We start from the raw sequence: 21,969 nt of genomic DNA on the forward strand, positions 1-21,969 counted from the left end.
CGGGGACACCTTCTTTAGGACAGGCCTGATTACTGCCTCCTTTAAAGGAGCAGGAACCCAGCCGTCCCTGAAGGCGTTAATAACCTCTAGGATCCGGGCACCAATCCCGTGTTTGGCTTTGGTCAGCAGCCACGACTGGCAGGGGTCAAGTAAACAGGTGGTGGGACGTACTTGTCCAAGCACCTTGTCCACATCATCAGGCTGCAACAATTGAAATTCATCCAATAATATCTGACCAGACAGAGTCATTGGCACCTCCCCTAAAGGATCTGAATCACTTGTGGAGTCCAGCTCGTGACGAATCTGAACGATTTTCTCCTTAAAGTGCTGGGCAAAGTCGTCACAGTGGGCCATCGAAGGTGGTACAGGATCTTTCTTAGGGCCAGGATGTATCACCCCATGTACCACACGAAAGAGCTCTGCTGGACGGCACTGTGAGGAGGCAATGGTACTGGAGAAGAATTTCTTCTTCGCCCCCCTCACTGCCACAGCATAGGCTTGATAATGAGCTCATAGGTGTGTTCGGTCAGATTCATCCCGTGATTTCCTCCACCTATGCTCTAGACGTCTCCCAATCCACTTCATCACCTGTAGTTCAGGTGTATACCATGGGCTCTGCCAGACAGGAGTGGACGCTTAGGAGCAATCATGTCAATAGCTCTGGCCATTTCCCCATTCTACAGTTCAACCAGAGCATCAACAGGAGAGCCAGCATTATCAACCGGAAAATCCCCCAGAGCCTTCAGGAATCCATCTGGATCCATCCAGTTCTGAGGCCAAACCAACACAATAGGGTCCACACCCTTACAGAGGGAAAGGCCAGCATCGAGCTCAAACTTCACAAGGAAGTGATCTGACAATGACAAGGGAGTGAGACACAAATTCCTCACCCTCAGATCACCCTCTTCCTGCCCCCTTGAGAAAACCAGGTCCAGCGTGCATCCACGTTCATGGGTCAGACCTATGACATGTTGAGACAGCCCCATGGATGTCATGGAGGCCATGAAGTCCTGAGCCACCCCGGTCAGAACAGTCTTGGCATGGAGATTGAAGTCCCCGAGGACCAACATCCTGGGGGTCTTCAACACCAGGTCCGAGACGATCTCCATCAGCTCAGGCAGGGTGTCTGATGGGCAGAAGGGTGCATGGTACACCAGCACAATCCCCAATCTGTCTCGGTCGTCAAACACCAGGTATAAGCACTCTAGACCTGGTCTCGAGAGAGCAGGAAGCCCTGCAAGGGAAATTGAAGCTTGGTAGATTAAAGCGACCCCCCCTCCCCTCCTGGTGTGGCTGGTGCTGGGCGGGCACAGTTGAGAGAGGTATACAGCCCCCCCCCTCTCCCACCCAGGTCTCTGTAATGCAAGCCAGATTGGCCCCCTCATTCACAATTAAGTTGTGGATGAGGGAACTTTTGTTATGGACCGACCTGGCATTAAGCAGCAGCACCATCAGGCCCGAGGAGCAGTTGATAAGCATACCTGGAACCTTCCGGATGGGGGAATAACCAGAAGGGGGAACAGGTGTCAACCATCTGTCCCTCCTTCTTCTATGCCGACATGTTAAACCCCCAATGCCATATTGTCCATTGCCCAACACCACCCCAGTGGTGGCGCCCATGTGCTCCCCAGGCAACCCCATAGTAGCAGCCAGATGTGAAGCCATTGAAACAATCCAATAAAATACAATTAAAATACAATTAAAATCTTCCAACCCACCCAATTACAAAATCCCCCCCCCCACACACACACACGGACAGAGTCTCTAGCCAGCCCAGCCCCTGCACGGCCCCGCACGGCCCCAAACGGTGGTGATGCCCTTCGGTCGTGGCCAGCGAGTTAATGCCACGGCCCCTCCCTGCACCCCACCCCCAATCCGGCACAGCTGCCACCCACACTGAGGGGGAGGGGCAAGGGCAGGGCCCGCGGAGAACTCGCCGCAAGATGGAGGGTCTGCAGGCCGGCAGCGTCCCAATCCCCGGTCCCACGGTGGCCGCCGTCGAGGCAGCGGCGGCATCAGTGGGCGGGTCAGCGTTTTGTGTGTGTGTTTATTGTACACTATAAAATGGAATTAGATATCTGCCTTAGATTGTGGTCTTCCAGATGTTTTGGCTGACAACTCCCAACATTCCTAGCCAGGATAGCCAATGTTCAGGGTTTATGGGAGTTATAGGGCAAAACATCTGGAAGCCTGCAAAGATGCATACCTCTGCCCTAATATGACAACTCTTTCTCCAGAGCAAAGAATTTACCAGCAGTTTGGGCCATACTATTCTCTCTAAATTTAGTTACAATATACTGGTTAGAGTATTGGACTAGGGATCTAGGAGATCTGTTCCGCATTCAGTCCTAAAGCTCCCTTTGTAACTTTGGACAAGTCATTCCCTTACAAAATTGCTGTGATGAGGATAAACTGGAGAGGAGAGGAAGATGTGAGCTGCCATGGGTTCCCTGCGATAAGGAAAAGGGAGGGATATAAATGTGATGTAATGTAATGTAATAATAATAAACTTTTTGTTTTGCACAATTTCAAAAGGTGCCCCTGATAGGGGAGTAGTAGTCTATTATTTTAATAGAATTGTTTTTGTCTGAATACTAATACAACCTGAAATAGCAGCAGTTGTCATCTTTGAAGGGCAGACCTTCTTCCAATAGAGAAAGGACTCCAAAAACATTCTGTGCATTTTTATTTCCTTCAGAACATAAGCGTTTATAAAATGGGAGACACCTACATTGTGCTTTAGTCTGTATACCCAGGATTTTCAATGTTTATACAGTGGCAGAGAATTTGTGGTCTTTCCCTGTCCCTGACATGCAGATCATGACTGCCTTCCTTGACTCTTGTACCACCACCCTGGCCATTGGCTACTGGAGCTAGTGCTGAGGGGAATGGAATCCAGCAATGCTTAAATAACTTCCTGCTACTGATTTAGACCACTGATGTTCATAAGGGCCTGTCCGAACCAGCCTTTCTTCTTTGCTGTGACCCAGCAGCACATTTTGGCATGTAATAAACAGCTATTTGAACACACATGTACAATATCTGACTATTCCAGGGATTACACGCAAGTAAGAGCTGAGATTGGCTGTGATGCTCTATGAAGTGTACACTTGACTGAAAATCTATGGTTGTTACTGTATAATTATGGAAGAATAAGTCACAAGTCACTGTGTTTTACTAAGGAATTCTGCATGCCAACACACACTACTTATCTTCACATACCAGGAATGAAATCTCTCCTATTTATTTATTTGGAAACTTACCCCAAAATTTACGCATGCCTGATTTTGTCAAGGATCACTTATGGCTTTGTAATTCACACTTCACTTCACTTCACTCAGTCTCTGATTCACTTTTTGGTATGTAAACCAATTGGAGATTTAAGAAAGTTCTTAATCTGTGATTTCAGAATAAATGACTGACCAAGCAGCTCATTTACCCTGGAGGCTTACAATCTGTAACTTTAAAAGTTACACTAGGTAAGTCCTGTACAATTCCATCCCTTTGAGCCAGGGATGGAAGCCTGAATTATATATTAACAAAGCCATACTGGCCTGAAATCGCTGCCCTGAAAAGGGAGCTTTATTTATTAATCAAACCTGGCTAGCCCAAGTTTAATCCCTCTCAAGTGGCATTGGCAAAGATCTTGGGATGCAGATCTGTGTTGCTACAACAGGATCAGAAGCCATAATCAAGATCAAGCTGTACCTTTCTTGCAAGCGTATGTAATGGTTGTGCAACAACGTTTATCTTTTCTAAAAGTTTTAGGAGGCTGTGATGGGGAGCACAGATTTGGGAACTAAGAGAAAGGGAGTGCACCACTTACCACATTTCCCTGCTCTGAGTAGTTGGAGCTCAGCCAGTGTGGTGTAGAGGTTAAGAACATGGGACTGGGACTCAGATGACCTGGGTTCGAGTCCCTTTTCAGCCATGGAGCCAACTGGGTGACTTTGGGCCAGTCACAGTCTCTCAGCCCAACCTACCTCACAGGGTTGTTGTTGTGGGGATAAGATGGAGGAGGAGAATGATGTAAGCTGCCTTGAGCCCTTTGTAGGAAAAAGGCAGGATATAAATCGAAAAATAAAAATAAAAATAAAACTTCCCCCACAAAGACCAAATAAAACCAGGGGGACATTGGGGTATCATTGCACACATCCATGTGTAATGTGCACAACCAGAAGAAGATAGATGGATCTCTTCTGTGTACTAAAAGAAACCTTAATCTCCAATGTTGTATGAGGAATTTTCCAAACAAGTGCAAAGAACAGAGAGACTTTGGGCGAGTTCTGCAAACTGCTTGTGGTTCAGAAGGCAGATCAGCAGAATGAAAGATGACAGGAGAAAAGAGCGCTTGAAAGGCTGTCGCAATGAGACCACACGCTGCCCGTGAGCATCTGGTGCTGGGCTGCTTGCCTGTTGATACTCCACACCCATGAGTCATTCCACAGTCATGCTCTACCCTCTGCAGAGATAGAGCTTTTCATCAACTTGGCTCCCAGATGCTGCATTACCACCATCGTGCTGCTGTAGAATTTCATACGTCCATCAGCCTTTAAACTGAGGCGACTTGCCTGAAAGAAAGGAAGTGGGGATTTTCCTCAAAAGATTTCCCTTTGCATTCCATTTATATACTACAAAAAAGGCTGGTATTGTGGGCATCTGGTAAGGCCCACATTCCTGAAGAAGACCCATTGTCATCCTTGCAGCCTTCTGGCCCTGCTCCTCTTCCTCTGTGCTGTCAGTGCTTCTTTACCTGCCTTTCCCATGCATGCAAGTTGTGGATAGAGTGAGTTAGAACAGTACCTTCATCCGCCTTTGTTCTCCCTCCAGACCGTTGTAAAGACTGGGTCCCAAGGAAGAGCAGAAATAAATGGTGCGATAAGAATCAAGGAGTAGGTGGAACCACTCAGGCAGTGGGGGCTGATGGCTCCCATCCCAAACCCGGGAGCCAACCCTGACTATTGTCCTCTCCCTCCACAGCATAGGTCATCCCTGGAAGTAAAGTGCTTGCCACCTTACATCCATGGTTCCTCTCCATAATCAAGATCATTTGTAAGTAGGGGAACATTTCCCACAGGATCACCATGATTGAAGTAGACCTCTCATCTTTAGTTTGCATTTTAAGCCATTCCAATTTAACAGCAGTTGAGATCCTGTGCTGATGATAATTTTCTTCCTTTCTCTGCTTTGTGTGCTAAGTGTGACTTGTCACCTCTGACTGAATGGCAATGCATGTACTGGAAACTTCTGCTTAAATGTAGGTCTGACCCCAGAACTTCTACAGGTTCAGGTCCCCTCTGCTGTTGGAAGGATGAATTGATGCTGAGCAGGTATATCAACTCATGATCCAGGTTTATAGATATCTATTATTAGTGAATAAATGTGCCATACAAAGTTTTTAGATAAGACTAGAATAATGAATTGTATTGTATCTTGTCCAGTCAATGAATTGCTGCATTGACAACTATCTCAGGAGGGTTAATGGATCTTAGATTACATCTGATTCAGCACAAACTTATGTTTTTGGTATATTGGACACCACAGCATCTTTTTAAGGAGGGCTTGCCTAAATTGGCTAATGGCTATGGGTTCTACACAGCTAATACTTGTCTTTCCCCTAATGCCTCTTTATGGAAAGAAGTAACAATATGGATAAACTTAGTGATGGTAAGCAGTTTAATATTTACTGATGTGCATATTCTTTTCAACTATTCATCTGCTTCCTGGAACTCATTGCAAGGTCAGTGTAAACGGATTCTCCAAATCCCTTGACCATTAAAAACTTAATATTACGACACTGGAAAGACAAAGAACTGATTTCAGTAACACTCCTTGTTGAGGAGTAATTGATGCTTTAAATTTCAACAGGTGGTCTTTAGGCATAATCAAAGACTCATAGAATCATGTAATAGAAGAGCCTGAAGGGGCCTATACAGCCATTGAGTCCAACTCCCAGCTCAGTGCAGGACTGCAAGTTAAAGCACCCTTGGCAGATGACTGTCCAACTGCCTCTTGAATAGACAGTGTGAGAAAGCACACAGCACCTCTAGGTAATTGGTTCCATTGCTGCACTGCTCTAATCCATGAATGCAGAAACTCATGGAGGGCTTATCTGCCTTTGTTGAAGTCTATTCATAACTATACCAAGAACAGTAGCCTATCTTCTCTTATAGAAAATACATAGGGGTATACATTACATATACATCTATTGCAAGAAAACAGCAATACCTTATACTGTTTTAATTTTTGTTTTGTTTCACAATAAAATAAGTAAAAAAACACCCAGGATCCTATGCTTCTCTCCTTCAGAGCTGGGCATAATGCTTAGAGTGCTGTATTAGGAATCATAGACTGTTGTTAGGATAACTTTTGTTTAAGCTGTGGGAAAGAGCAAAATACAAAAAGAATAAATAAATAACTTTCTTTTGAGGTCATAAAAGCTACAGCTGAAAATTGACCTTTTAATTGATTGTGACCCTGTTCCTTTGTTTTAAATTGTTATATTAGACCATTGGCAAGAATAATCAGCATTAATGATCACAGCTAATGACCACTAAGTTGATCAGCAGAAACATTTCCTTTAGATGATGCAAAGCAAAAAAAATCAAAGGATGGAATGTTAGGTTGAGTTTAAAGAAGTTCCTGCTTAAAATCTTGACTTTGTTTTGAAATCCACTGCATCGTCTGGGCCAGCCATGGTGCACCTAAGGAATGCGCGCCACCATGGGCACGCAGAGCCCTCTGTCTGAATGCGAGCCATGCTGCCCCAGCATTGCCCCAGCAGCTGAGCATTGGATCACAGCAGACACAGGGGTCATGCACATGATGGGAAAGGAGTACTGGTGCCAGGCGATGATGTCCCAAGCTGCGACACATTAGCCACAACTCGTCTGAGCTATCGCGTGCCTGTCAGTGCGCTGCCAATATGCTTGGACTGGCTGTTCTCCAGTTTTATTGCAGTGTTGGCAATTTGAGATGAATGAATAGGTTTTGGGTTGCACTTTGGGCAGTCGGTCTCTAGAAGGTTCACTATCACTGGGTTGGGGTTAGAAAAACAAGGCGTCCTGGCATGATTTCGATGGTTGGAATGTGTTTAGAATGGGCAAAAATGATGAGCTGAGCAGAAAAAGCTACTCAAGGAAGGTTTTTTCAAAATCGCATTGTTTTCAATGGAACTTTAGCCCTATATTAGGGTTAGGGGTGTGCACCAGGGTAGGGTTAGGGTTAGAAAAATGAGGTGTCCTGGCATGATTTCGATGGTTGGAATGTGTTTAGAGTGGGCAGAAATGATGAGCTGTGCAGAAAAAGCTACTCGAGGAAGGCTTTTTAAAATTTGCAGTATTTTCAATGGAACTTTAGCCCTATATTAGGGTTAGGGGTGTGCACCAGGGTAGGGTTAGAGTTAGAAAAACAAGGTGTCCTGGCATGATTTCAATGTTTGGAATGTGTGTGGGCAGAAATGATGAACTGTGCAGAAAAAGCTACTCGAGGAAGGCTTTTTAAAATTCGCAGTATTTTCAATGGAACTTTAGCCCTGCATTAAGGTTAGGGGTGTTCAGATTCCTTCATTGGTCATCTATAGAGTTGAGAATAAATATTAAAGAGAGGGTTTTGTACCTTGGGAAATATATCTTTTCAGTGGGATTGAAGGCATCTCTTTGATTTTTATTTATATTGTACCTCTTCTCCAAAGAAGGCAAGGCAATATACATAGCCTCTTAGGAACCCTTTAAGGTAAGTTAGACTGAGAGATGGCACCTGGCTCAAGGTTAGGCTGAGAGATGGTGAGTTCTCTGCCCTAGTCTGACATATTAGCCATGATGCTATCCCAGTTTGTGAGTGTTAGGCAAAGTACAATGCACACACGTAGTATGTTAACTTTGGAAAAGGCCCCATTTATATCAATTTTGGCAAATGCCTAGAATAGGTTCCTCAAGGTTCAGTTGGCTCAGGTTAATTTGATATTCAAGTATCAGTCCCACAGTTGAAGAATAATTTGATTAGGCTAACCCAACTTAAACAAAAATGTACAAAATTTCCTGCTCTCCAAAACTCGTCATCATACTGGGTTGTACAAAAAGCTAGGAATGGAGACACGGCATAGTAAAATTCAGATACTGGACACATGATGTGGCCATGAGATCTGCATTTTTAACCCAATTTCCAAAATTGAGATTTGAAATGAAGTAGTTATTGGTAGTTATTAAAGCAGCCATCAGATAGCAACAAATAATGCATTCTGGGAGAGAGAAGCAATGGCTGCTCTGTTTCTATTTCTGAAAATATAAAGGATGTTTGTAACTTAGGCTTTTGCCTTGGGTGAAACACACAGGCAGAGAATAGAATTACAGAGAAAACGGCAGTCTATATTTTAGTGAACCCAGAAATTAAATGAAGGTAAAAAATGTAAAACAGAGCCAAATTTTAAGTATTGCCGAGTGGCTGAAGGAAAAGAAATCTTTCTTCAGGCAGTAGAACATTTTCTCACTGTGATTCCTTCCTGAAAAGTTATATATTTTCCAAAGAACACAACCTGCCCACCCAAGGACAGGAAGGAATCCTTCAGGAAGTCATAATTCTTATGGCTTTATACCTTGCACGCAAGTATGTGTAACAGTAGCCTAATGCCCCCTTTTCTGGCTTTGTTGTTTTTGGACAAATCAACCATGGAAGGCTTCTATGTATTCATATTCTGTGACTGGCACAATACCTCATGCTTGCAGATGAAACGTTTAAAATTGCTTTGCCTCATCCATGGGCATTTATGGATGGGGCTGGGCTGGGGTAGGGATCCAGACAACAACCTCTTCCATGTGTAACTCTCTAGCAAAAAAGGATGCGTGGTGAGACCAAGTAGTGACATGATGCCTTTCGATGGTTAGTGCTAGTTTTAGGAACATCCCCTGATCTCATTCAGTATCATGATAGCAACGTCACTCAGCTTTGGTGAGTGTGGTAAGGTGATCACTTTTAAAAGTCTGTTTAAACATGTTCAGAACTAGGCTAATTTTCAGAAAGTTCTGTACAAAAACTAAAATTGTTGTTCCAAAGGAGAATTCTTTATGCCTGTGCTTTTCTCCTCTTAGTACAATCAGTAGAATTCATGCTTTCAGGAGGACCTTAAGCAGCATCATTCACTTGTTTTGCATAGTAAAAAAAACACTTGATGCATGGAGTGGAAACAGAGAGGAAGGGGCATTTAGGTCAGTCAAATTAGTATCAGGAGCTCTGAACACTGGATGGTAATCAGCTTTACATAAGATCTGGTTTTCTTCAATTTGGTGCTTGGTTTGTAATACAAGAATAAAATAATCCTTGTTGAAGCAAATACTTGGTGCCCTTCGACCATCTTGGACATCAGCTCCCAGCCAGCATGACCCATGCTGGGGGTTGTGGTTCAAGGCATCTGGAGGGCGCTAGGGTGGGGAAGGCTGCCCCATAGCAACAACACAAGCCCTGGCTACATTACAAGAAAGATTACAAATATGGTGGTAGCCAACTCAAGGGACTTGTTGTAGTGCTGTTACATCCTTCAGAGTACAGCATTTGTGTTGGTTCCTGGGACTTTGAATTAGATATTTTTGCTCTGCTAAGAAAACAAGTAGAACCATCATTCTTCAGAAGGTTTCAGGCAGAGAGAAGCAAGAGACAAGCAAAGAAGTTGAGGTTGTTTGCTTCATTACTATAAAAACAATTGCATGAAAAACAGAATCCGTTGCACTCCAGATAAGAGGAATCATATTTCTAATTGTCCTAAATGTCTGAAAATGTCATCTCGATGCCTTGGCCTAATTTTTCAATCCCCACCACCACTGAAAACAAAGCCAAGGAAATATGAGTATGTGCAACTCTTGCTCATTGTGGTGGGCTTGCACCAGAAAAGCTATCTGTGGATTTTGCCAAGTGGGTCTTAAGACTACTTGCCCTTAGTCACCCTTAGATCAGAGCAACCTTTTAGAACAATCCAAGCTGCTAATGGTGTATTTGGTATTGGCCAGGTTTGAGGAAGAAGGCCAGGAAAAATGGTAATAAATGGCTGGGAGAGACATTCTTATTATCAGTGGAATTCCCACCTGTAATTATCTGATTAGGGGATTTGCCACTCTATAATTTCATTCCCAAAATAATGATGATTATAATCGTTCACTCATGCCAATGCAGTTAAGGTCATGTCAGCGTGTGAACCCATATTCTCATGGGCTCCATTTGAACTCAGCTGGTGGATTTCATTTTTAGCCTGAAGCTGAAACTGAAAAACTAGATGGATGTGCATATAACATGGAGCCTCTCCCCTCCCAGTTAAGTTTCTGCACACAAGGAAAGAATTTTAACTTCATTTTTATATATTCCGTTTTATTCTGTACTGCTGCAATGCTTCGGTACTGAATCTTAGCAATTACAATTGCTATTATGATTTGCTCTTTTAAAATAATGTGTGTGTGTTTGTGTTTAACTTTAATTTTAACATTTGTTAACCACCCAGAGAGCCTTGGCCATTGAATGGTATAAAAATAAAATAAATAAATCAATAAGTAATACAGAGAAAGAATCCACTTCCATCATTTGGCAGATAAGGAAATGCAAGTGTACATGGATACTGCAAGCATTAAGTGAAAGACTTCCAGTTGTGGTCACTTTGTGTTGCTTCTATTAGCATGCTAATGTGTGGTTTCTGCAGTCAGAAAAGGCAAGCAAGAACCTTATAAATGGTGTTGTATTCGAACCAACACCTCAGTGCAAAGCCTTCTCAGAATGCCATTCATGGCATTCCCAGGTCATGGATGAGTCCAAACAGGGGTGCTTTAAGTTAAACTTAAATTGAACAGTCTTTGTATTTTCCAGGACGATATTGGTGTGAAAGGAATTTTTGCTAGGGATTTGGTTGAGGACTGTAGTCTGGAACACAGAGACTAGGTTCACACAACCAACACAGGTTGTTCCAGGATATGCCTCACGTAAGTCTCCCTTGCCAGGATCACATGACATGCCTGGAAAACAGGCGGCTGGCATGTGCTACAACCCACTGTGACTTATCTGTGGCTGTGGTAATCATGCGACCTGGCCAAGTGCGGGATAGCGGACAGGATGTTGACTTTGGATACCAGGCAGGAAGGTTCAGATTTCCACAGGGACATCCCTTTTCTTAGGCAGAATAGGATGGCTGCCTCAGGAAGCGGATATGTTGGATGTCACGAAGGGACAGCAACTCATTATTTCTCATCTTTACTGCCAGGGATGGGGAGGCGCTTGTAGGTTTTCTGCCACCTGCACCGAAGTGAGTTGGCAGGTATTGGGTACTAGGCATCTCTCTCTCTCTCTCTCTCTCTCTCTCTCTCTCTCTCTCTCTCTCTCTCTCTCTCTCTCTCTGTGTGTGTGTCTGTCTGTCTGTCTGTGTCTCTCTGTGTGTGTCTGTGTACAATTTACTGTGTTACCTCAGGAAAGAAAATGTCTTACAGCAGGGCTACCTCTTAGTTATGAAATCTGGGGTGCCTAGGAGAAGTGGTTGTCTTTTAATTGAACTTTTATCTCAAGAAGGTTGTGATAAGAAATCAGAGCCGAAGTGCATATTATAACAGAAGCTTTCCTGTCCTGCATTTAAAAAATGCATAGGAAGGTGGCTGTACACACTTATTTTATTTATTTATTAACACATTTTTATGCCGCCCCATTCGCCGAAGCCTTGGGGCGGCTTACAACAATAAATTAAAACATCATAAATAACATTTTAAAATATATACATTAAAATAAAATACAAATATACAATATACAATATAAAATAAGCCACCCTGGCCCGATAAAATTTAATAATATTAACATTTAAAATGCTGCTTATCAACTATCTCGGCTGCAAGAACAACCGCATTAAGGACAAGGGCTGGGGAAATCCTTCCACTGTGCTTAGAATCCTCCACATTAGCCCTCTTCAATCAGAGGTCCTCCAGATGTGTTGGCTGGAGATGTTGAAAGTGGTAGTCCCAGGCATTTGAAGGGCATCAGCTCTCCATGAAAGGGAAAGTTGCACCATTGGAGTTCTCAACCACAAAGACATTGGGGTAGGCCTAGTGCATCCCTTACCGCCCTGCCCCCTAGGCATGTGGGAGGAAACTTCTGGAAGCTGCTCAAGATGCAAGAAGAGGTCTACATTTATTTCCCAAAGCAACCATGGCATGGGATACGGGGGAATTGGATGGAGGCTGTAAAATGGAAGAAAAGGGGGTATGTTCTCTTCCCCTACCTTACTCATGCTGTTTTCCTGATGAAAAATTTCTGAAGCCCTGGTTAGGAAAAACAGCAGGGTTCCAGCTCCTGCCCTCTGGCTGCTATATATGAAGAAATGTGAAGGGGTGAAAATAGAATCATGCATCTTTGTCCTAATGTATTGTTTGACTCTTGAGCAACAAGAGTTAAATGACTTCTTTTCCCTTAGCCCATATGAGCCTCCCTAGAGAATCCACTTTAAGTTCCAACTTCTGTAGAAAACAGGCTGGTTTCCAAAAGAAACAAAGCCGTCTCTTTCTCTCTTTGAAAGAAAGTTTATGCCTTTCTATAATTATAATATTACATTTTGTGCTCCAGTTGAAAATTCCGGTGGATACATTTTCTATCGTTGCTACAATGAATCTAATTCCTTTCTGAGAGTAGATCTAGTCTGTTTATCCATCTCAGCCATCTCTCAAATCTGTTTTTCTTTTGTGTGGGTAGGTACGGCTGTCAGTTTCCAGTGCCAAACTTAAGGTGCTCCCAGATGGAGAGCCCCTAGCACTAACAATCAAAAGGCCTTGTGTAGCTATTCCGTCCTTTCTTCCTTGGTAGATATTTTATTGGAGAGAAAAAGGATGAGAGGAGTGGCAGGAAAATGCAGGAGGACTGCAAGTGGATGGCAATGTCTGCAATTCATGTAAGATTGCATGAATGAAGCAGTGCCATTGCACACTGAAATTCTCTTCTGAAAGTAAGCCTAAATAATGATGATATCCAGCAATGAAAGGTTTTCAAATGCTCTTCTATGTGCTTTTCTGCTTTTGGAAATCAGTACCAATTATTGAGAGTCTTGGATTTTATTTTTTTTAATACTGTAATGCTCAACCTTGTTTGTTCAGGAATTAGCTTATCTTAATATTGGTTTTTCATTGTGTTTTTGTATGATTATTTTGGAGAAGAATAACATTTACAAAAAGTTAGGCCTCGTTGTCTAGTTCTTAACATAATGATTTTGTAATATAAAATGATGATCTTGAAGATTTGCTTGTCCATCTTAGCATTCTGTGTGTGTTCATAGACATGTTCTTAGGTTGGGTTTGGGGTGAAAAGCTTTGCTTATGCATCCCCCACAATTCTCCAGTATAAGCTTCTAAAGAACCAGGTGTCCTATATGTAGTAGCTTTCCCCAGTTTGGTGCCCCCCTGTGTTTTGATGTGTTGATAATACAGAACATTCCTTAGGCAAGTGGGCTGAGGCTCATGGGAAGTGGAGTGATGTTCAAAACATCTGGAGGGCATCAGCTTGGGAAAAGAAGCAGGTGTGAGGGAGAAAAGTAGGAAGGAAGTAGTTCAGTTTATAGGTATAGATCGCTGCTGCGAGATCAGGCAAATGGCTTCATTGGCAGGACCAAAGTCAAGTCAGTCAGCCCTGTTTTCTGAACTCAGCTCAAGGAAATGGCAGCTATGATTCCCAATATCTCCAGTCCCACTTTTCCCCCTCTTTGAGCCCATGTGAGTCAAACCTTGTGTCACTCTTTGGTAAGTTACCCAAGCTGGAGAAACCAAGATTGTCCTTTGGCCACCTACTGTGCATTGGCTGACTCCTCAATATCATGAGACAAGAAACATCTTGTGTTGAAGGTCATACACGATGCTTTATGGATGATTCAGTCTGGCCCATTCAGTCTGGCCCATTTCATCCCAGAAGTTCAGAAGGCCTGTCCAGCTGACGGCCCTGAGAGAATGCAGCTTCTGTTCCCAGGATTGGCTCAAGGTGCCTTCTGCCCTCAAGCCTTTCTGCTGAATCACTGCTTGTTTACAGATCAGAGAGAGGAGAGAAATGTAAAGTCTAGCAGAGAAAAAACACAAGTCCTAGTTATGGGTGGGAAGGGCAGTGTTGTTTGATTTGTGGTCAATCTCATCATTTTGCTTGTTCTGTCTTTGTCTAGACTCTTATTAGCATATCAGCTGAAAACCAGAAACATGCAGGGGGTGCAGATTAAAGCTGCGTTTGGGTTCCTCAAAATATCTTTGGTCAAGATCATTTAAATTATGATTCCACTGAACAGTGTGCCAAACTGCAGTTTGCTTAAGAAATCACAGTCTAAGGAGTGCATCACACATTTGATGTACATGATCAAATGCAGTGCTCAGAGTACAAGGAGACTCGGCCCTCTTAGCTGATGTTTGCAAAAGGTCACAGGTTTGGCTAAAATTGTGGGGTCCACAAATGGCTAAGTTCATTCTCTTTCATGGTTATTATGTGTATGCATTGATGTCTTGCATGGAAAAGCCTACAAATCAAGCCCTGCACGGACCTGTGATGGTTACCACTGTCATCTCAGTGCTAGACTTAGACCTTAAACAAAAACACTGCAGATTTGCTACTTACTTAATGATGGCTTTAGGCAAGTTACTTTCACTTCACTCCCCATCACTCTGTTAAAATTGATTTCTAGTAAGTGTTGTATCATCCTGAGTGTTCACCAAATCACAGGCATCTACCGTGATGCTTCCCAAAATTAATAGCATGCTGCTGTTTAGATTTGAACAAGTCCCCTTGCATTCTTGCTTTTTGATGGGCCGCAGTGCATGTTTGAAATCTTGTAAGGCTGTATACGTGGCAGAGCAGCGAAGGACCGTTGCGCGCCCTTGTCTCTCCCGGCCATACATACCACACAACTTCTACCGAAACAAATAGAGCTGTGTTAACACAACCAGGCAATGCTCTGTAATCCTGATTTTTCTTTTATTCTTGCATGGTCTGCGGTTGAAGATTGGAGGGGAAAGGGGATAACAGGTCCCAGCTCCTGCATGCCTTTCGTAGTAGAGACTTGTCTGGCTGTGTCCAGAGGAGAGAGCACAGCTGCATAAAATGGAGATGGCTACTTCCCAAGGCTCCACACATAGCCGGTAGACCCCAAAGAAGGTCTCCTCTCCTCCCCCACCCCCCAAGGAAGGGAACAGCCATTTCAGGAGGCTACAATGCTTGCGCTGTTCAAGCACATTTTTGCCAGAGGGCTCCAAGGGCTAGTGTGGTTTCAATTTTTGTCTTCTGCACTCAACCTCTCTGCACAGTTATTTTATATATAAGTGCTACTAAAACAACATTGAATTACATCCAAATAAATAAGAGTGGGCTGAGCATTTAAAATTCCCATTGCTGTTCAGACATTAAATAAGCCATATGAACACTTTCAGGAAAATGTCATTGGATATATTCAAGTCACACATGTGTTAAGCACAGCATCCTGTCTTTTGTTTATTGCAGGGATAATTATTTATGTATTATTTATTAAAAATATTTATGGTGTAACCCTCTTTTCTCCCTGTTGACTGGCCCTCCAGTTGGATGATGCTATTTAAGAATGAACAACACATAAGAAGTGGTGACGTATGAAAGCTGTTTATGTTAGAGTTCTTATTATACTGTGTATTATTCAAGGTGTGCAGAAGAAATCATAAGTTACAGCACTATTCTATGAGAAATACTAGTTTAGTTAATTTTACATCTTTCTTGATTTGAGTATATAACCAAAAAACCTGTAATCCCTCTTGCTTTCTACAAATACTTATTAATAAACAATGCCAAGAAAGCAACAACAACAACATGCAAAGGTCTTAAAGCTCTCAATGACTGGTCACAAAGTGATGGACCGTTTCTTTCCATATTAAGCTCCTCAGACCTTGAAGCTCTTGTTGGAGGCCCTTCTTCAGGCACCACCTGATGAAATGAGGTTCATTGAGTAGATACTAGGGGATGGGCCTTCTCAGTGGTAGTGTCTAGACTGCCTAATACCTTTTCCAGAGATGCTTGTTTGGTGCTTGTTCTCTTGGACTTTTTAAAGGTACCCTTAATGGGTTTTTAGACTGTTGGTCTTGTACATTTGTAAGACATGACTGTGTTTTTATTGCTACCTCTCTGATGTGCTGTTCTGTATTTTATTGTTTGAAACTATTTGTTTCTTATATTTTTATCACTGTTTATATACACAACCTAGAGAATCTTGACCATGGGGCAGCACAGAAATAGAATAACCCTGTACCCATTGTTCTGGAGGTAAGACTTATTGACCTCAGTGGAACATGCGGTCCGCATGTTGTCCAGTTAGTGATGACTGTTGCTCCCTGTACATCACCGGATGCATGCTAGTTACTTCTATTGTTCATGTTGTGGAATATGGGATACACTTTTCATTTTCTGCTTCTATTATTATGAGGATGAAAGGAAATGAACAGAAAAGGGGAGAGAGTGACTGAAAGCAAAATGTGGGGAGACAAATGGCTGCACATCCAAAGTAAGTTCTCCAAGGGAGTAAGTTAAAGGAGTTTCGCATCTGGAATTCAAAATAGTTGAGCCCTTTGAGCTCAGTATAGGTTCTTGGATGTATTTCTGACACAATTATGAGGCTACTGTGCCCAGATCTGATTCTGCCCTTTTCTCTCACAGGCCAGCCTCAGAGTCGAGTAACAGTCCGGACTCCTCCAACCTCAGCTTTGGTCCCTCTGCTGCAGAATGGTGCCAGCCACGATCTTAGCAGCTCTAACGGCGAGGCTGGGAATGGTGTTTTGTGTTCTGAACTCAGGTCACTGTCCAATTCCCAGAAGCCACATCGGAAGCTACAGTCACATCACTCCATCAATAGCCAGATCAGTAAAAAGAGTAAAGGCAGCTCGAAATCTGCATCTTCTCAGATCCCTACTGAAGCACAAGAAGGTACCTCTCTCCATGCCTTAATATTTTGTTATTTGTTTAGACTTTATTCGGCCCTCAGATCATCAAAGAAAGAAATAGTAAAAGAAAGCCAGTGTAGCAGTGCCTAGGTGGTAGAAAAAGTGAAATTCTCTGCTGGCCCTGGTTTTTGTCTAGCATAATGCCAGCATACCAGGTTCTTCCTGATCATCCCTAGACAGGTGGGGCTTACAATCCAACACATCTGGGGAGGAGACCAGACTGGGGAAGGCTGCTGTATACTGCCTTTTGATTTCCCAGCTACTTGGACTAGATTAATGGAAGTTATTACATACATGGCCTCTTGCAGGGGGTGGGTCAATGCAAGGGTTTCCTGTATTGAAATGTACATTGACCTCCCACTAGCAGATAGTCTACTCTGAAGTTCCAGTCCATGCACTCATCAAGTGAGCAATTCATCAATAGCTGAGACCCTGCTCCCAAGACAGACAGACAGACAGACAGCAGCCCTGGAATCCGTTCACGTCATGGATGGAAAGGGGTCAGCAGGCACATGGGCCAGTACAATGAAGATGTGTAGGCCAAAAGTGGAAAGTGGATCAGGAGAGGAAGCAAAGCACAGGCAAGGACAGTAGTGAGATGGGCTTAAGAGCGCTTATTCTTGAGATACATACTTAGTCCCAGATCCCTGCTCACATTGTTATGCTATGCTTGAACATCCCTTTCAGAGTTTAATAACTTAAGTTGCCATGGCAGCTATCAGCCTCCACCAGAGTTTCTCCCTTTGGGGCGTTTTAGAGGCCTGGGCCCACTCTTTCAGCACAGAGGCTGAGCCCAGAGCATTTGTGCACAACCCTATGGGTTCCCTGCCTCGCCACATGGCATATATGGTGAAATGCAGCCTTCACAGAGGATGTAGGCACAGCATATATTTTGAGGCTACCAGCAATAATTTCCTCCCATTGATTGCTACTTATCAGGCATGGGGGATGTTCCCTGTGTAGACAAGTCCTTATTTCTCTCACTGAGAAGCTGTTGTGGGGTCTTTGTGTGAGAACAGAAGAGTATTACCTTAACTGAGGGCCAGTGTTGCTTGCTGAATTGTAATTATAGCCATTTTGCCTGACCAGTCAGGCACCAAATGCTTTCTAAGCTCACATAGCAGGAAGTCAGCCATTTGAATCCCTTTCTTCCTTTCTGTAATTCCATCTTTTCTTCCAACATGACTGCTCATATGTTGAGAACTGGGGATCTCAATTTTTTTAGGTCAGTGGGCACAGGATGCCAGGATGCTGTGGATACCCTCAAAAAATGGCTACTATGGGGTGGTTGTGGGGAGACTGCTGATTCATGGAGGGCATGGCTGGTCACAAAGCACTCCCTGTCCAGAAGACAAACTAACGAGACTCAAAGAAAAACAGCTCGTTCAAGAACTTCAGTAAAATTTGCATTTAACGCTAAAACTAAAATGCTAAAACACGAAAACAGTCTTTGGAACCCAAAGGAAGATAAAGCTTGAGGGCAGCCCTTGAGTTTGGTGCATGTCAGCCTACCAATTATTATTACCTCAGAGAAAAATCAGGAAGTATGAGGAGCCATCTTGGCACTGGGAATGAGGTCTGTGGGCCTATGGAGGACGTGGCCACCAAGTTGGAGACCCCAGGCTAGAAGTATGTGCTTATATGATTACAAAACAAGATGTGCCCAAGTTCTCAAAGCATTTGCCATCTAAAAGATACAACATACAAATGGAAGAGAGTGGGAAGCAATAGTATGGGCACGTGAAACACATGTTTGTGTGCTTAGGGAAAAGTTTAAGATCTTGGTTTTATTGAAGTGAGGGCAGGTTGTTGTTCTTTAGATGGACAAGTGATGACAAACCAGACTTTGTAGTTGCACCTCATTCTTCTGGCTGCTGCAGGGCCACTCTGCAAAAGAAGTCAAGTGACTGTTTATCACTGGAGGGTTTTTTTTTTTTTGCAGCCCCCTGGAAGCGTCCTTGCTCATCCTCCTTTTCAGACAGTTGTAGGGCGTCAATGGTCTATGATAGGATTTGTTCTGGGAGAGTTTTGATGGATAGGGAAGGCCTTGGCCACAATAATTCTTGCTGTAGATAGTGTTGTGGTTACCATTCTCCAACCGCACAGGGATGCTGCCAAGGTCCCTTAGGATACTGGAGTGTAACTGGTTGGTTTCAGCATGGCTCATCTTGGTGTTGGCAGGATTTAGGAGCAGTGCCTTTGCAGAATCAGGCTGTGCTCCAGGAGCACACTATGTTGCTTTCCATTTCTTCTTCCCTTCCAGTTCTGACCCAATCACTTCTCTCCTTGAACTGTTTCAGCCTGCCATGCTTTGCTAGCTTTTGCCTGCTTTTTGACATCCTCTCCCTTCTGCTTCCAGATTGCTGTGTCCACTGCATCCTCTCCTGTCTCTTCTGTGAGTTCCTGACCCTCTGCAACATCATGCTGGACTGTGCCACTTGTGGTTCCTGCAGCTCCGAGGATTCTTGCATCTGCTGCTGCTGCTGTGGCTCCGGGGAATGTGCCGATTGCGACCTGCCCTGTGACATGGACTGCGGCATTATCGATGCATGCTGTGAGTCAGCTGACTGCTTGGAGATCTGCATGGAGTGCTGTGGCCTGTGCTTCTCTTCCTGAAATCTGGAGCCGGATCTCGTTCCTTGAATAGGAGCTCTGAGCACAACTCTTCTGGGGTGGAAGACCTTGATAGTGAGGCTGCGCTGTTCTCCGTCATCATCAAATGATCAGGAGCCAAAGAGGTTTGGGCAGGAGATGAGCTCCCCAGGAGGCGACAACATTCCCTCTATTGACATCAACATCCTAGGTTCAAAAACAGCTTGGGAACAAGCAGCGTTTTTCCCAGACTGATTTACCGATTTGAAGGACAAGTCATGCATAAGCTCTCTTTTGCTCTCTCACACCCTCACTTCCCCCTCCCACCAGAATTCTCCAAATGGAGGCTGGGGAAGAGCAGTGTTCCTGCTGCCTGAGCCAAGAGCAGAAGAAGAGGAGCTGCACTGCTGGCTATGCTGCTCACCAGGAATCTGGAACAGCCACAACAAGGGCAAATGCTCTGCTGCCTCTCATCTGGTGCACCAGCAAACTGGTCCAGCTGCTGTCCGGCCGCAGGATACTTTGCTGGCCCTGGTGCTTGTGTGCTAGCTGCAGCACCTGATGTGGACTGATGTCAACTCGCTGGCATCCTTGCTGCCTCCTGGCTGGCTACGAAGCATCTCAGGCGCCCAAGGGAATGGCAGCTAGTCTAGTGCGCCAAGAAGAAATGTTTTCATGCAGCTGCCCTAGCCTCATCCCCAGCGTCGTAGCTATAGCTGGGTTCTTCCATTGGCACAATGGAAGGAAGCCAAAGCCTCTGAGAAGCTCCAAATCCAGTGAGAAAAGGATTGGTGAGGATTCCAATAACGTTTGTCAGCAGCAAGAAGCTGATGTTTTCTGTGAACTCTTTAAGAGGAATCCTACCTCTGCCCAGGCCCTTCCCAGTCTTGTAGCTATCCTTTTGCTGCGGATGTCAGTGTTGAGACTGGGAGCCCCCTGCGGCCAGTGTGCATCAGCCTCCATGCCCACACGGCCTTCCAAGAGCCTAAAGATACTCTGGAGAGGGTTTTTTGACAGGCTGTGGGATATCTCCTTCCTGTTTGGACACTGGAGGGCAGGAGGAGCCTCTGCTCCTTGCCTGTTTGCACAATTGGCAAACCCAAGGCTTGACTGGAAGGGACATATGTAGTCCATAACCTGTCAGCAAGACCCTGGACCACTGATGTAGTGACCTCCAGAGTGAGCCATCCAAACTGGCCAGGCTGGGGGTGGGGGGGGGGCAGCTGGTACCAACTCAGAGCTGGGCAGCCGTGCCATACTGACTCCTCCAGTTCCATTCGGGATGGGAAGGTTTCTATTTTTCTGATTTTTATTTGTTACCATAAATAAAAATATGTTTCATTCCTGACCCAGATTATTCTTCTGTGTTGCATGTTGGCAACTAGCGAGGGAGGGCTATTTCAGCTGAGATATTTTTTTACACCCAACTTGGAAGCCTGAGGGGGCTTAAAAAAAAGTTTCCTTTTTAAAAATGCTTGTAACAATACGTTCATGCACATGTGTGTGTTTTGTACTTTTTCATCATACCTAACCACACAAAAATCTGAAATGGGTCTCACTAGATACCTCTGCAGGACTGGGAGGATAGCAAGAAATAGCTCCAGAATTCTGATTCATTCCAGCCCGTGGCTCCGAGAACATGGGTAGCTTCCCTAGAGGGAATTATTTTTCCAACCCTGGAGTAGTGTGTGCGCAAGAGTCTGTCAAATATAAACATCATTTCATCGCATGTGGGAAAAGTTCACATATGAAGACCTAAGTAGGTAAAAAAGGCTGGTGGAAAGCCATGAGAAAGACCAGTTTTTACCATGTTCATTTGATTATCCCTTAGCCCAGATAAGCTGCATTTTTGGCTGGAAGCTGAAGCCCCTCCTCAGCTTCCCACCAACAGGTCTCACTTACGGTGCTAATTAGGTATTGCTGGCAGCTCACCGGCCCTTGCTCCATCTGTGCCAGCTATTTAATGAACTGCCACTGACAGTAATGGGGAGCAGACTCCTCTGTCTTAGCCAGGACCCACAGAGAAAAAGAAGGAAAATAGAAAAGCAGGCAAGTGCACTCTGCACGCTTGTCTGGCGCAGGAATTGGAAGCGGCGTGGTACATTTTCCATCCTTCGCTCCTTTGCTGATGTTCGCATTTCCCCATCGGTGTTTTGAAAGAGGGAGTCAAGAGGAGGAAGTGACAAGCCAATGGCTGCCAGTGCCTTGTCAGCACTGATAATCGGACGCTATATGGACAAGTTACCTTCCTGAATACTGTAGAACATGCTGGTGAGTCTGCAAGAGAAGTCCAGCCATGAAAAGCAAGCGAGCTTCCAGATGCTGCTTTGTGCAATTGCCCAGCCTCAGCCATGGAAGTTCATGGGTGGTCCAGACAACAGTGTCTTCCTTTTGTAGCCTTCCTATGTTTTGTTACCATTTCTTCCATCTTTTTCCTTCCAAG

At 44.2% G+C, this 21,969-nt stretch overlaps 1 protein-coding gene across 3 annotated transcripts in view; it reads left to right on the top strand.

Moving 5' to 3' along the window:
• Window positions 1-20,874, top strand: part of MDFI (MyoD family inhibitor) — a 98,992-nt gene extending 78,118 nt beyond the window's left edge. For all 3 annotated transcript variants that reach the window (XM_044445019.1, XM_044445002.1, XM_044445010.1), the window contains 2 exons: window positions 16,651-16,917; window positions 19,294-20,874. In XM_044445019.1, coding sequence (XP_044300954.1) covers window positions 16,651-16,917; window positions 19,294-19,550 — 524 coding nt within the window. In that variant the 3' untranslated portion in view covers window positions 19,551-20,874. The remainder of the gene's footprint in view (window positions 1-16,650; window positions 16,918-19,293) is intronic.
• Window positions 20,875-21,969: the final 1,095 nt, after the last annotated feature.

This window comes from Varanus komodoensis, unplaced genomic scaffold (assembly GCF_004798865.1).
Source record: "Varanus komodoensis strain SLA01 unplaced genomic scaffold, ASM479886v1 scaffold1, whole genome shotgun sequence".
NCBI lineage: Eukaryota > Metazoa > Chordata > Lepidosauria > Squamata > Varanidae > Varanus > Varanus komodoensis.